The 16,027-nt window shown below is 39.3% G+C and overlaps 1 protein-coding gene across 1 annotated transcript in view; it reads left to right on the forward strand.

The window, feature by feature from the left end:
* The window catches only part of ITGA2 (integrin subunit alpha 2), a 109,539-nt gene that overhangs the window by 14,505 nt on the left and 79,007 nt on the right, over nt 1–16,027 (forward strand). The window contains exon 2 of the mRNA XM_060092872.1: nt 11,005–11,125. Coding sequence (XP_059948855.1) covers nt 11,005–11,125 — 121 coding nt within the window. The remainder of the gene's footprint in view (nt 1–11,004; nt 11,126–16,027) is intronic.

A 16,027-nucleotide genomic window follows, 5' to 3' on the forward strand; every position in this document is an offset into this window, starting at 1 on the left:
ATGAAAGAAACTTTCCTTAACTGTAAATAATAATAATTTTAAACATTCAATTTACCATGCCCAAAAAATTACTCTTTAGAGAGTATGATTTTATAAAGTTATCAAGTAAAGAGGTGATCAAAAGATATAGAGCCCAGGCAAAATGTATTACAGACGTACGTCAGGCAATCAGGAAAAGGTATGTTTTTTAAAAATATATTATTCAGGTTTTAAAACTATTTATTTGCTAGGATTACTTTCCTCATTCTAAACAAAAAGTTAATTTTATACCTGAATTTGTTTCACAATTTTATAATTTCTTCCTTAAAGAGACATTCTGTCCCAAATTGTAGACATGTCAATCCCTACAAAACTTAACTCTTCTCATACAGATTCTAATGAGGGTGGAAGACAAATTAAAAAGATAAATACATAACATAAGAGGTAGCAATGCACAGTAAGGGGGACAGAGAATGATGGTCAGGGAGTGGGAAGCAGGAAGATTTTTTTTTGCTTGGGGTTATATTATATCTATTGCTATATAACAAATTACCACACATGGGGTAACTTAAAATAATATATGTTTATTATCTTACAATTTCTGTGGGTCAGGAATTTGGGCATGGCTTCACTGAGGTCCTCTGCTTCAGGATCTCTCATAAGGCTGCAACAAGGTGTTGGCCAGGGCAGGGGTCTCATCTGAATTCTTAACTGAGGAAGGATCCACTTCTGCTTATTTTAATTGTTGGCAGAATTAATTTTCTCCAGGACTATTAGACTGAGGGCCTCAGTTCCCCACTGGTTCTCAGTGGAAGGCTGCCTTCAGTTCCTTGCCCTGTGGGCCTCTTTGCTTCATCAAAGCCAACAAGAGAAGGCATCTACTAGCAAGATTGAAGTTACAATCTTATGTAATGTAATTACAGAAGTGATACTCTGTGATATTTGATTCTGCATTTTGAATCTTCATTTCTATTGGTTTGAAGTCACAGATCCTGCCCTCAAGGGGAGAGGATCACACAAAGGCATGAGTAGCAGGAGAGGGGGATCCCTGGGAGCCCCCTGACCACCACAGGTAGTGAGGAATGGCAGCTCTGATGGGTTGATGTTTGATGTAGAAACAGAACACTGTCTGGGAAGAGTGTTCCATGCAAAAGGAACAAATGCAAAAGGCCTAAGGTCAGAGTGAGTTTAAGGAAGAGCCAGGCGAGTGAGCTAAAAAGATAGGATAGGAGGTGAGGTCAGACAGGGTGGGGAGGCAATGAGTATGCAACTATCAAGAGACAAAACATACACAAGAGAACAGTAAGTAACATTTCGAGGTAGTACATCACAATAAGAGATGCAGATGGTGAATTGTAAGATGGGTGCGTACAGGCTAAAATCATAGGGGAAGACCCAAACCAAAAGTTTATAGAGAAGTGGCCTGTGAACAGAGATATAATAGAAGAAATACTACCTCAGTTATGTCTATTGTTTCCATACATGGCCTCGACATGTGTCAGGCATATCTTGTTAATGAGCAAGCTATTCAACAGGCGCTGACTTGCTAAATGCACAAGAATGCTATTCTGAGAGAGAGAGAGGGAGAGGGAGAGAGAGGAGTTTCTCCTTTCACATAAAAGGAATGTAGGAAGATACTGTTAAAATAGAAAGTGAATTGATGAGCTGGTGTTCCAGTACTTTTACCCCATCTTCTTGGCCATTGGGAGCCAGTGAGTCTGCCAGATGGCAGCTCATCCTCCAACATCTTCATGAAAAAAAGAGAATATATTGAGTTGTTAGGAAGCACTGTCATAATAAATGGACTTCAGAAGCAATTGCTATAGACTTTTGAAGATGTTCGTTGCCTGCAAGATCAAAAATTGTGAAAGGGCATCAAAATCACCCAACAATGTGCACAATACTCTAATACTTGATGTAGTTACTTTGTCACAAAATAACGACTTGTATTTTTTTCATACAAAATGTGAACCTTAAATGATATAACTTGACTTAGTATATATCTCTCCTGTATTTATATATGCACATCTGTATATTGACAGGCTTATCTTTGAAACGCAGCATAGTAAATTGAAAATTTCTGATATTATCCAATTTCCCCCATCTTAGTCTGCTGGAGCTGCCGTAACAAGACACTACTGAATGGGTGGCTTTAACAACAGAAATTTATTTTCTCACAGTTCTGGAGATAGTAGTCCAAGATCAAGAGGCCATTAAGGTCGGTTTCTGATGATGACTTTCTTCCTGGCTTGTAGACTGCTGCCTTCTGGCTGTGTCTTCATGTGCCCTTTCCTCTGTATGTACATGCAGAGAGAGAGATCTGGTGTCTCTTCCTCTTCTCATATGAACACCAGTCCTATCAGATTACATTCCCACCTTTATGACCTCCTTTAACCTAATTACCTCCTTAAAGGTCCTATCTTCATATATAGTCACATTAGGAATTAGGGGTTCAACATGGGAATTTGGGGAAGATGTAATTCATCCATAACACCCCTTTAGGCTTAACTACATAGTAATGCATTTATTTCTGCACGGAAGTGATGCACATGTTTCTTTAATATGAATGCAGAGTAAATGCCAAATAAATGATACATGCACACATCATTTAAAAAAAAGTGGCCATAAATTATGAAGCAGAACAAATTATGAAATTATTACCCAGATATTAGCTGTAATCTCTTTGCTTCTTAAAATTGAAATATAATTCTTTTGAATCCCTATTCCACCCTTATAGGAAAATATAGTGCTCTCCCAAGATTTCTCTGAACCCCCAGGAGTTATCCATTTTCATTGTCATTCAGCCCTCAATATCCAGACTGGGGAGTTTTTGTTCTCCACCCTGACAAGTCTGATATTTGACTTTACACTATATAAAAACTAATACATTAGCTCGTTACAGTTTCATGGATGCTGACAGCTGACATGAGGTTCCTGAGTCAGAGACCAAGGACTTTATTACTCATAGCATGACAGGTAGCACGAGCATGTTTACATCAGTTTCCCTGTGCTGCCCCACAAAGTGTCATGAGGGCAGCGGGAAGGGATCCAAATGGAAGCCTGCACACATTGAGTAGGTTGCATTATGAGAGAGGAAAACTGAATTTGGTGACCTGCTCTTTTACAGCAAGAATTCAGCAAACCCATTCTTTGTCCTGGAGAGTGAGATTATCTTACCCTCAAGGTTTCTTGCTGCAAACACAACCCTGAAAAAATGGCCCAGGTAAACATCGGGCAGGATCTAACTTTACTGGCATACCCATCATGTTGAATTGAATGGTGGTCCCCAAAAGATATTTCTATATCTCAGTCCTCAAAATCTGTGAATATTACCTTGTTTAGATAGAGGGGCTTTGAAGATCGCCTTGTGGAAACTGTTGGGAGAAACATGAATGTCAAAGCCCCTTCCAGTGAGGGCTCAGAAGGAAACGAGGAACATGTTGTTGGAAACTGAAGGAATGGTGATCCCTGTTATATAGTGGCGGAAAGTTTGGCCTAACTGTGTCGTACTGTTGTGTGGGAAGCTTTCAAGCAATTAACTTAGATATTTAGCTGAGGAGATTTCCAAGCAAAATGTTGAGGGTGCAGGCTGCTCTTTTTCCTTGCTGAATGTAGTAAAGTGCAAGAGGAAAGAGATAAATTGAGGAAGGAAGCATTAAACAAAATAAGAACAGTACTTAATGATTTGAGAAATTCTTAGTCTATCCAGATTCAAAAAAAAAAAAAAAGAGCGAATATTAGGAGACTCATTGTTAGGAAAGTGTGCTCTGAAGAGAAGGCCAAGGGTGTGGCTGGAAAACATTTTGCTGAATGGATTAGGCGTGTGATTCCTGGATCCTCTCAACCGTCTCAGCAGAGGCCAGGAAGAGAGAGAGAATTATCCAGGAAAGATCTGTGGAGAGCTCTCTTGTCAAATGGCACAGATCCCCATGACATACACAGGAGACCTACAAGGTTTTTAGGAATGTTGTCTCAGCAGAAATGCTGCTCTTGGACTGAAGGGGACAAAGAAGAAGAGGCCAATAGAGCTGTTGCAGGCCCAGAGGACAGAGCCTTGAGCAACAGAGGATTATTTTCAGGCCTGAAAACCTAACGGGAATTTGACCTGCTATGTTAAACTTTCTTGGTTCCAACAACTCCTTTATTCCTTCTAATCTCTCCCTTTTCAATGGAAATGTCTCTCACATGCCTGTCACACCATCCTTTTTTAGAAGCAAAGAAGTTATTTTCTAGGCCCCAGACCCCCAGATGGGGAGAAATTTGCCCCAAGACAGATCATTCCTGGAGTTTCACCCATCCCTGATTTAGATGAGAGTGTTTCTCCTGGACTCTTAAGCACAGTTCTTCTGGGAACCTTTGCTGTCCCCTAAGAGAGTTCCCCCACATCTTGGTGATAACTGGACCTTCCTGCTGCCCCTGCCTCTGCCAATACCTCTGCAGCTGCTGAGGACCAGTCCCCACCAGCCATGGGATAGAGATTTGCTCCACATTCTTAAAGCAGTGACACCCTGTGCTTGCACTTTCATAGAGATTCAGACCTTAGAGTTCATGTATATGAGTAAGTTGGATTTTATTTTATTTTTTATTGAGATATAATTGACATAATATTATATTAGCTTCAAGTGTACAACACAATTAACTTTTAGAATTTTTATTGGAGTATATTTGACTTAATATTATGTTAATTTCTGGTGTACAGCAAAGTGAATCAATTATATATATATATATATATATATATATATATATATATATATATAATCTCCATCCTTTTTCAGATTCTTTTCCCATGTAGGTTATTACAGAATACTGAGTAGAGTTCCCTGTGCTAATCAGTGGGTCCTTATTAGTTATCTATTTTATATATAGTAACGTGTATATGTTAATCCCAATCTTCTAATTTATCACTTTCCCCCCACATTTCCCCTTTGGTAACCATATGTTTGATTTCAAGATCTGTGAGTCAGTTTCTCTTCCATAAATAAGTTTATCTGTATCATTTTTTATTAGATTCCACATGTAAGTGATATCATATGATATCTGTCTTTCTGTCTGACATTACTTAGTATGATAATCTCTAGGTTCATCCATGTTGCTGCAAATGGCATTATTTTGTTCTTTTTTATGGCTGAGTAATATTCCATTCTATATATGTACCACACCTTTTTTATCCATTCCTCTGTTGATGGACATTTAGATTGTTTACATGTCTTTCCTATTGTAAATAGTGCTGCAGGGAACATCGGGGTGCGTGTATCTTTTCAAATTATGATTTTCTCCGGATATATGCCCGGTTGTGGAATTGCTGGATCATATGGTAGTTTTATATTTAGTTTTGTTTTTGTTTTTGTTTTTTTATGCCTGCGTTGGGTCTTTGTTGCTATGTGCGGGCTTTCTCTAGTTGCGGCAAGGGGGGGCTACTCTTTGTTGCAGTGCGCGGGCTACTCATTGCGGTGGCTTCTCTCGCTGTGGAGCACGAGCTCTAGGCACATGGGCTTCAGTAGTTGTGGCACACAGGCTCAGTAGTTGTAGCACACGGGCTTAGTTGCTCCATGGCATGTGGGATCTTCCCGGATCAGGGCTTGATCCCATGTCCCCTACATTGGCAGGCAGATTCTTAACCACTGTGCCACCAGGGAAGGCCTATATTTAGTTTTTTAAGGAACCTCCATACTGTTCTCCATAGTGGTTGTATCACTTTACATTCCCAGCAACAGTGTAGGAGGGTTCCCTTTCTTCACACCCTCTCCAGCATTTATTGTTTGTAGATTTTTTGATGATGGTCATTCTGATTGGTGTGAGGTGATACCTCATTGTAGTTTTAATTTGCATTTCTCTAATAATTAGTGATGTTGAGCAGCTTTTCAGGTGCTTCTTGGCCATCTGTATGTCTTCTTTGGAGAAATGTCTATTTAGGTCTTGTGCCCATTTTTGATTGGGTTGTTTGTTTTCAACACAATGATTTGATACATGTATATATTGCAAAATGATTTCCACAATAATTCTAGTTAACATCTATTACCACACATAATTACAAATTTTTTTCTTGTGTTGAGAGCTTTTAAGATCTATTCTCTTAGCAACGTTCAAACATACAATACAGTATTATTAACTATAGTCACCATGCTGTACCTTACATCCCCCTGACTTATTTTATAACTAAAAGAGTTCTTATATTTTTGTTTACTACTTAACAGACACTTCCTCTCGAAAATGCCAGCATACATCTGCAGGAATGGGCCAGAATGAAATAAGAGAGTCCTAGTTAAAAATACTCCTCTCTTCCCAATTCTACCTCTTGCTTTTTGGCCTTAATTCTCTTCTCTTAACATGAAATTTTTTTCCCCTTTAACTCTCTGGATCTTTTTGCAAATGAACCCCTTCCGGGAAAAGCCAGCCCCACCTGCCCTTCAATGTATGTAGATATGCTTAAGTTTTGCATTAGCCACACAAATTAGACTTTCCTACCATCTTCTACTACAAATATGTGTCATTGAGCTCTGACAATGATATCATGGAAATCAAGACACTTCCTGACAAAATTTTGTGTTGAATATAGAATGATATATTTTGTTTAATACATTTATTTCTGCCCTTGTTTTCTGAAGATTTTGTTCCTTTCTGAGCTTCACTACATACTGAGAACAAAACTGGGTTGATTATATCTCACTACCAAACATATATTTATTTCTCTTTTGAATTATCGTATAATTTAAAATCAGGTTCCAGAATAAAGTGGGAGAATGAACTCCATTTTTGCTTAAACTAATTCTTAATTATTAAAGTTTCCCAGAAATCTGTTTCAGAGATGAGCAGGAACTCTCAGGGCAGGAGGTGCTATAAAATTTTTTAATGAGTGGAAGAAAAAAGAAGTTTGCATTAATCAATGTGTGCTTAACTATCTGGTTTGCCTGTGGATATAAAAATGACAACAAGCCAGGTTATAATCAAGGATGAAACACGACACCCTTTTATTTGCGGACAGAGAGGAAATTAGTTAACCCTCCAGGACATACATTGCTTATTTTCACAGTAGGTTTTGTGAGATCCACTGAATAGTTGGGCTCGGTTACTATCAACAAATATACAGCAAGGTCACTTTGGATAAGTACTTTTGCACTATTACTGCATTCACAGGCATCTGCATGAGGACAGGAGGGAAGAGTTACACTCTGACATGACCCTGACAGGACAAGGCTGAAGTCACCTTGAAACTCACTGCATCTAATATAGACCTGGACTGTATAAATTAATAATTTATGACTTGCTGGGCCAGTTTCTCACCGTCCCCATACTTTTCTCTTTCACTTCTCCATAATACTGAGCAGCATGTTCGTTGGGCCTGGAATGACCTTGGCCTTCCTCTTTATGCAGTGAATTCCAGCTCATCCTCCAAGGTCCATGGATTGCCACCTCTTCTATGAAGGCTTCAAACTCAGATGTACCCTCTTCTCAACTTTTGGATCAGGGTTCTTTTAGCTTTCTGAAATTTAATACTTATCACATGATGATATAACTGTTCATTATTTTATTCCAATTACAAGAATGGAAGCTCAAAGACAGCAGAGATCTTGTCTGTTTTGTTCATTGCTACATCTCCAGGACCTAAGAAAATGCCTCGCACAAAGGAGTTGGATAAATATTTTTTGAGTGATTCATTTCTTAGTGTGTGGGCATGTTTGGGGGGTAAGGCAACCCAATGAACCAAATAGGGTTGTTATTTTCCATATGATTCAGTTAATTTATGAGAACAGACATAGGAACACATTACTATGACCAGTGAGATTGTAAAGAGGAAATAGACATTGAATTAGACAGAATACTTACATTAAATTTTTAGAAGCTAATTAGCTATCATAGGCAAAGTGTGAAGTGGTGGCATAGTGAGTTTTAAATATATATTTGAGGAAAATAAGTATAGTGAACTGAGATTATCCAGATTTATCAAAAGTGGCAGGCTCTTGAGGGAAGGATTGAAGTACAGGAAAGAAGAGGTTTATTATCAATGGAATGAAGGAATGGTGATGGAGAAGGACATGAGAAAAATGAGCAGACCGTTTATGAATGGAAATTCTGGACAATAAGTTTGAGAAGATGAGCCAGACCAAGACTCAGATATCAACTACCAATTGTGTGACACTGAGCAAGAAAGACATCTAATCTCCATGAGTTGCAGTTTCCATATTTGTACATTGATAATAATAGCTAGGTTTTGCTGTTTCACAAGGTTGGTGGGGATCAAATGAATCAAGATGATTCTGACATAGGCGGACAAACAGAAGCACTAAGAAATAGTAGGCTACAAATTGGAATATACATTATGGTTTAAATATTAGAGGGAAAAAATACTGGAAGGAAATGAACTGCCCTTGCATGAGAATGATATGATTATGAGTGATCTTTCTCCCCCTAATTTTGTCTATATTCCAAATCATTATCAAAGAACACATATTCATTAAACATTCATTTCATTCAACAAATATTACCCTAGGTGCTGGGAAAATAGGAGTGAATAAAAGAAATAAGATCTGAGCTCTCAAGTCGCTTAGATTTTAGTAGGCAGAGAGACACAAAACAATGCAGATACATAAGATCACTTCAGATGATAAGCGCTGCGATATTGGGGTAATGATGATGGATGTTGCTGGTAGAGGAGGGAGGGGAGGTCTCTACGAGAACAGCAGAGACTTGAGCAAAGACTTAAATGGTGAATAGGTGGCAGGACACAAATACCGAGTGGGGAAGAGTGCTGTAGGCAGTGGGTCAAGCCACTGCAAAGGCCATAAGCAGAATGAACTGGATGTGTTCAAGGGACAGAAGGAGAGCCAGTGTGGCTGGAACACAGTGAGCGAGGACAGTGGTGGAAAGTGAAAGTCACCAGATACACAAGGGCCAGATCATGAAGGGCTTTTGAAACTGTGGTAAGGAAATTGGATTTTATTCTCAGACATTGGGGTATTTTAAGCAGAGAGATGAAATGATATGATTTACATTTTTAACTAATAGTTTATATATGTGTGTATATACACATGCATATATGTACGTATACACATAGTATATACATATAAGTATGTATACACACATTTGTGCATATATATAATAAAATTTAACTGCTACGTGATAAAATGGACTCCATAGTGATTTCATGTCATGCTGTGATCTGCCAAGGTCTAATTAATGGGGAAAAAAATGAGGTCATTATATATATGACCATATGTGGTCTTTCTAGCAAAAGATATTTTAAAAGAGGAGACAGTTTGATATCACCCCCCCAAGCTTTTACTAGTTTGTTAGATAATTGGTAACGTATTTAAATAGGATTTATTGAGTTCTGCACTATGGGGTAAAGTTAAACTGTTGATTGGAAACACCAATATTCTGAATGTCAGTTCTGGTTCTCTGCTTACTTTGCTACATTATTTTCGTTTGCATTTTATTTCCTGAAAAGTATAAAGAAGCAGTGGTGCATATCAAAAATAGATATTAAGGAGAAAATTTGCAAATGTGAAGCTGTGTAGATTTTGCTACAGAGTATTTGAAAATTATGATTTGTCCTTCTCTTCCTGGCAGCACATTTATTTCTAAAAAATAATAGTGAGCTGAGTACTCTTGAGTGAACAAATCCGCAGTAGAATGATTTTGGCAGGTAAAGAGGCACGTCAACTACTTTAAGTCCCCAAAGCTTCATCACTGACCTCATTATTCCTTTGGAGCACATTTCAGAATCTGTCCCCAGAAGTACATGGGCATAATGGAAGAGCCAGCCCTTTTCCTCCATCCTTTCAATGCCTGAAACAATAGATTTATGAAATACTGTGCACTTTCAATGTGGCCCAGAAAGTGGGTTATTCCTTTGTGAAAACACATATTAATGGAACTTTGATGTCAGTTTTGAAAAGTCCACTCTGCCTTCAGTGTCTGCTAAGGTAACTACTGATCTCAAACAGCTTGAAGCCTGTTCCCATCTCCATAGAGAACGTTAATATCCACACAACCTTCTTTGTCTAGAATGTAGGATGACCAGCATTAATGCTATCAGTGTCAGAGGGGGAGACTTCATCAACCTTACTCTTTACCCTCTTTCCTTTTCCATCACAAACAAGGTTTTTTAAAGAGGTCTATCCAGGCTTTATCCTATCAAGGCCTTTGTTGTTTTTGAAAATGAATATCATTTCTCGAACACTCAGAAAGAAGCATCAAAAAGCAAAACCACTTTTGCAGTTCCTGCTGGAATAAAAGATATGACCCCTTTCCCTTAAATTTTCATTCTCAGAAATGATCCTTTCTGAAAAAAATGATACAATTTTCAAGCAGCTGTGATTTTTTTTTTACCTCCTTTGATGTAGTCAGCAATGCTTTTTCAACAGACATTTCATATAGAGTTCGTGTCAAGATCTTCAGGGAGATTCAGAAGAAATAGAAGATAACCTTCCAACCCTGCCCTTGGGTGGTTTAGAGTCTTGCATTAGGAAGGACAAATAGAACTGAAGTTACTTAATCCCTAGAGTTAATATGTTGTTTAAGAGTTCAAGCTCTTCAATCAGACAGCCCCGTGTTCAAATCCTGCCCTTCCCTTATCACTTTCTACCTGTGAGACACACTTATCTCCAGGAACCTCAGAAATTTCTGCAAAACAAATATAATATTAGCAATCAGGGAATTCCCTGGCTGTCCAGTGCTTAGGACTCCATGCTTCTGTTGCAGTGGACACAGGTTTGATCCCTGGCTGGGGAACTGAGATCCTGCAAGCCGTGCTGTGTGGCTGGAAAAAAAAAAAAAAAGTCATATTTTAGGATTACTATGAAGATGAATGAAATAATGAATCATGGAAGTAAAGTACTTAGCATGGTGTCAGAGCCCCAAATTAGTTCTTAAAAATCAGTAGCCTCTATTTCTTGGTAAACATTGATAAAGAGAATAATTATTACTTCAAACACTTTTTTTTTTAAAGTGGCCTTTGATAATTGTATTACAAACTTACATTCACAAATTGTAAATATGGACTACGTTTTTATTTTTCCTTCATAGGCATTTTAAATTGCTGTGTGGCGTACAATGTTGGTCTCCTGGAAGCAAAGATATTTTCTGGTCCTTCAAGTGAACAGTTTGGCTATGCAGTACAGCAGTTCATAAATCCAGAAGGCAACTGGTAAGAATAGTCTCTTCTTTATCACTTCAGTAAAAACACTAAATTTAATATTTGACTACAATTGCTTGTTCAAATTGGTGCATGTATATGTTACTAATGGGTAGTCCTCAAATATTCGTAAATGAAGGATTTTTCTTTGGGAGTTGGTAACTCTCAGATTAATAATTAATGGGATGGCATAAAGGTACCTTTTTTAAACCTAGATAGAAAATTTTCTATAAATATTCCATAGTAAATTCATAATACCAGATTTTGACCATTTGATGTTAGATAGATAGGTAGATAAATACATTTGTCTTCCTTTCTTACTCTGTAAACTGATATCCATTAGGCTTTGTAAATGCTCAGCTGGCTAGTGCTGCCGCTGGACCATTTCTAGATGGTAGAATTGTTCCCTAAATTTTCTCCTTCAGCAAAGCTTTGTCTACTGGCTTCACTCTAAGTCAGCGTTCCCTACTCCAGGTGACAAAGGGTCCTCACAAGCATTCATACTCCCTTTTGAAGCAGAGGGCTCCAGACAGATCCTAGCTCATCTAGAACTCTTTCCAATGAATAAATGGGCTGTTGTTGGCTTATCAAATAAGGGCTATAATTTATACCTGTCAACTAAAAAAATTATTCACAACCTAAAAGTTGAGAGTTATGTTTTATCCGGTGGGAAATTTTAGGACTTCCAAGCCCTGGAGGCCACATCTCAAGTAACCCTGAGAGAACTGCTCCCAGGAGGCGAGGGGGGAGCCAGGATATATAAGAGTTTTGCAACAAAGGGCAGGTAGTCTGAACGTCAAAAGAACGAAAAGAATAAAATATCTAGGAATAAACCTACCTAAGGAGACAAAAGACCTGTATGCAGAAAATTATGACACTGATGAAAGAAATTAAAGGTGATACAAATAGATGGAGAGATATACCATGTTCTTGGATTGGAAGAATCAACATTGTGAAAATGACTCTACTACCCAAAGCAATCTACAGATTCAATGCAATCCCTATCAAACTACCACTGGCATTTTTCACAGAACTAGAACAAAAAATTTCACAATTTGTATGGAAACACAAAAGACCCTGAATAGCCAAAGCAATCTTGAGAACGATAAACGGAGCTGGAGGAATCAGGCTCCCTGACTTCAGACTATACTACAAAGCTACAGTAATCAAGACAGTATGGTACTGGCACAAAAACAGAAATATAGATCAATGGAACAGGATAGAAAGCCCAAAGATAAACCCACACACATATGTTCACTTTATCTTTGATAAAGGAGGCAGGAATGTACAGTGGAGAAAGGACAGCCTCTTCAATAAGTGGTGCTGGGAAAACTGGACAGGTACATGTAAAAGTATGAGATTAGAACACTCCCTAACACCATACACAAAAATAAGCTCAAAATGGATTAAAGACCTAAATGTAAGGCCTGACACTATAAAAGTCTTAGTGGAAAACACAGGCACAGCACTATATGACATAAATCACAGCAAGATCTTTTTTGACCCACCTCCTAGAGTAATGGAAATAAAATCAAAAACAAACACATGGGACCTAATGAAACATAAAAGCTTTTGCATAGCAAAGGAAACCATAAACAAGATGAAAGGACAACCCTCAGAATGGGAGAAAATATTTGCAAATGAAGCAACTGACAAAAGATTGAACTCCAAAATATAGGAGCAGCTCATGCAGCTCAATAACAAAAAAACAAACAACCCAATCCAAAAATGGGCAGAAGACCTAACTAGACATTTCTCCAAAGAAGATATACAGATTGCCAACAAACACATGAAAGAATGCTCAACATCACTAATTATTAGAGAAATGCAAATCAAAACTACAATGAGATATCATCTCACACCAGTCAGAATGGCCATCATCAAAAAATCTAGAAACAATAAATGCTGGAGAGGGTGTGGAGAAAAGGGAACACCCTTGCACTGCTGGTGGGAATGTGAATTGGTACAGCCACTATGGAGAGCAGTATGGAGGTTCCTTAAAAAACTAAAAATAGGGCTTCCCTGGTGGCGCAGTGGTTGAGAGTCCGCCTGCTGATGCAGGGGACACGGGTTCGTGCCCCGGTCCGGGAAGATCCCACATGCTGCAGAGTGGCTGGGCCCGTGAGCCATGGCCGCTGAGCCTGCGCGTCCGGAGCCCGTGCTCTGCAATGGGAGAGACCACAACAGTGAGAGGCCCGCGTACCACAAAAAAAAAAAAAACTAAAAATAGAACTACCATATGACCCAGCAATCCCACTACTAGGCATATACCATGAGAAAACCATAATTCAAAAAGAGACATGTACCAAAATGTTCATAGCAGCTCTATTCACAATAGGCCGGAGATGGAAACAACCTAAGTGTCCATCATCGGCTGAATGGATAAAGATGATGTGGCATATATATACAATGGAATATTACTCAGCCATAAAAAGAAATGAAACTGAGCTATTTGTAATGAGGCGGATAGACCTAGAGTCTGTCATACAGAGTGAAGTAAGTCAGAAAGAGAAAGACAAATACCATATGCTAACACATATATATGGAATTTAAGAAAAAAAAATGTCATGAAGAACCTAGGGGTAAAACAGGAATAAAGACACAGACCTACTTGAGAATGGACTTGAGGATATGGGGAGGGGGAAGGGTAAGCTGTGACGAAGCGAAAGAGGCATGGACATATATACAGTACCAAGCGTAGGGTAGATAGATAGTGGGAAGCAGCCTCATAGCACAGGGAGATCGGCTCAGTGCTTTGTGACTGCCTGGAGGGGTGGGATGGGGAGGGTGGGAGGGAGAGAGACGCAGGAGGGAAGGGATGTGGGAACAGATGTATATGTATGACTGATTCACTTTGTTATAAAGCAGAAACTAATAAAAACAAACAAACAAACAGAAAGAGTCATGTACCAAAATGTTCACTGCAGCTCTGTTTACAATAGCCAGGAGATGGAAGCAACCTAAGTGTCCATCATCGGATGAATGGATAAAGAATATGTGGCACATATATACGATGGAATATTACTCAGCCATTAAAAGAAACGAAATTGAGTTATTTGTAGTGAGGTGGATGGACCTAGAGTCTGTCGTACAGTGAAGTAAGTCAGAAAGAGAAAGACAAATACCGTATGCTAACACGTATATATGGAATCTAAAAAAGAAAATGTCATGAAGAACGTAGGGGTAAGATGGGAATAAAGACACAGACCTACTAGAGAATGGACTTGAGGATAGGGGGAGGGGGAAGGGTAAGCTGGGACGAAGTGAGAGAGTGGCATGGACATATATACACTACCAAACGTAAAATAGATAGCTAGTGGGAAGCAGCCGCATAGCACAGGGAGATCAGCTCGGTGCTCTGTGACCACCTAGAGGGGTGGGATAGGGAGGGTGGGAGGGAGGGAGATGCAAGAGGGAAGAGATATAGGAACATATTTATATGTATAACTGATTCACTTTGTTATAAAGGAGAAACTAACACACCATTGTAAAGCAATTATACTCCAATAAAGATGTAAAAATAAATTAATTAATTTAAAAAAAGATGACTGTTAATTAAAGAAAACCAGATATGTCAAGTTAAAGGATTTAGCACTTTTCTATGTACAGAAGATGCAAGAATCTGAACTCACTGAAATCATTCCTTTGATGTGCACCTCAGCTATCTGGGGCCAGTATCCTGTGTTTTCATACCCTGAGTTTCCTCAGGGCTCACCGAAGGGAGTGGCTGCAGGCTGTTGGCTGCTAGATGGCAGGTATTCTTTCCTTCCTGTGCCCTCAGGGCTCACCAGCTCATCATCGGCTGTGGCTGCAATGCTGATGACTGTGGCATCCTTTGTTTACTGATATGGCAGGCAATATTCCATCTTTCATACCCTTTTTCCTGTGTGAACTTATGTCTGGTGCTCTAAAAAATTGAATTCAAAGAAACACTCAGAATCCAAATTATCCACATTTTGAAGCGTGCCTGTCTGTATGGTGGGGAAACAAAATGAAATTATCACTCATACGGATGGTGTGTCACAGAAGGCATCTTGGAGGAGGTGAATCATGGGGTGGGTCTTAAGAGTGGAGGTGAACAGGTGGAAGAATATTGTTAACTCATTCCTGCTTCAGAGCTTCGGTGCACACGCTTTTCTCCTGGAAGGGACAGTCTTCCCAAGATTTTGGGTCTTATTTCTCAGTTTTGCTCCAATGCCTCCTGCTCACAGAGACCTTTCAGGGCCAGCCTGTCTGAATCAGCACTTCACAACCTCCCAGTCACTCTCTAGCCTTTTATGTTGGTTTATTTTCTAAATAGCAGTTATTATATCTGAAATTATCTTTATATGTTTATATGCTCATTATGCATCTTCTGTTCCGTCTCTGAGGGTAGGGACGTTGCTTTGTGCACTGGTACGTGCTCAGAGCCCAGAGTGGCACCTGGCATCGAGCAGAGGGGTCACTCATTACTTGTTGAATTACTGAGTGAAAGTCCTGGTCCCCACTGATTCACCCGAGGTAGTCTACAAAGTGATCTCGAGCAGACAGACTTACGTAGGCGCTGAACAAGACTCTCAGACGCACTCTGATGGTCCACTTCATAAGTGTGGCCTTGCTGAGGACAACCTGGCATTAAACTTGAGGGTATTCTTTTTAAGTAACAGGTTTTCTGGGACAGAGAAAGAGGCACCGTTAGCAATAGATGCCGTTAGGGATGATAAGTCTGTCGAGGACTGTAGGCAACTCAAGCACTGGCCACACTGCAGGTTGGAAGTTAAGACCAAAAGGGACAAAGTTGACAGGAACCTAGCAGGCAGAGTCCTTTCTCTTTTTTTTTTTTTTTTTTTTTTTTTTGCGGTACGTGGCCCTCTCACCACTGTGGCCTCTCCCGTTGCGGAGCACAGGCTCTGGATGCGCAGGCTCAGCAGCCAT

Source organism: Mesoplodon densirostris, chromosome 3 (assembly GCF_025265405.1).
Source record: "Mesoplodon densirostris isolate mMesDen1 chromosome 3, mMesDen1 primary haplotype, whole genome shotgun sequence".
NCBI lineage: Eukaryota > Metazoa > Chordata > Mammalia > Artiodactyla > Ziphiidae > Mesoplodon > Mesoplodon densirostris.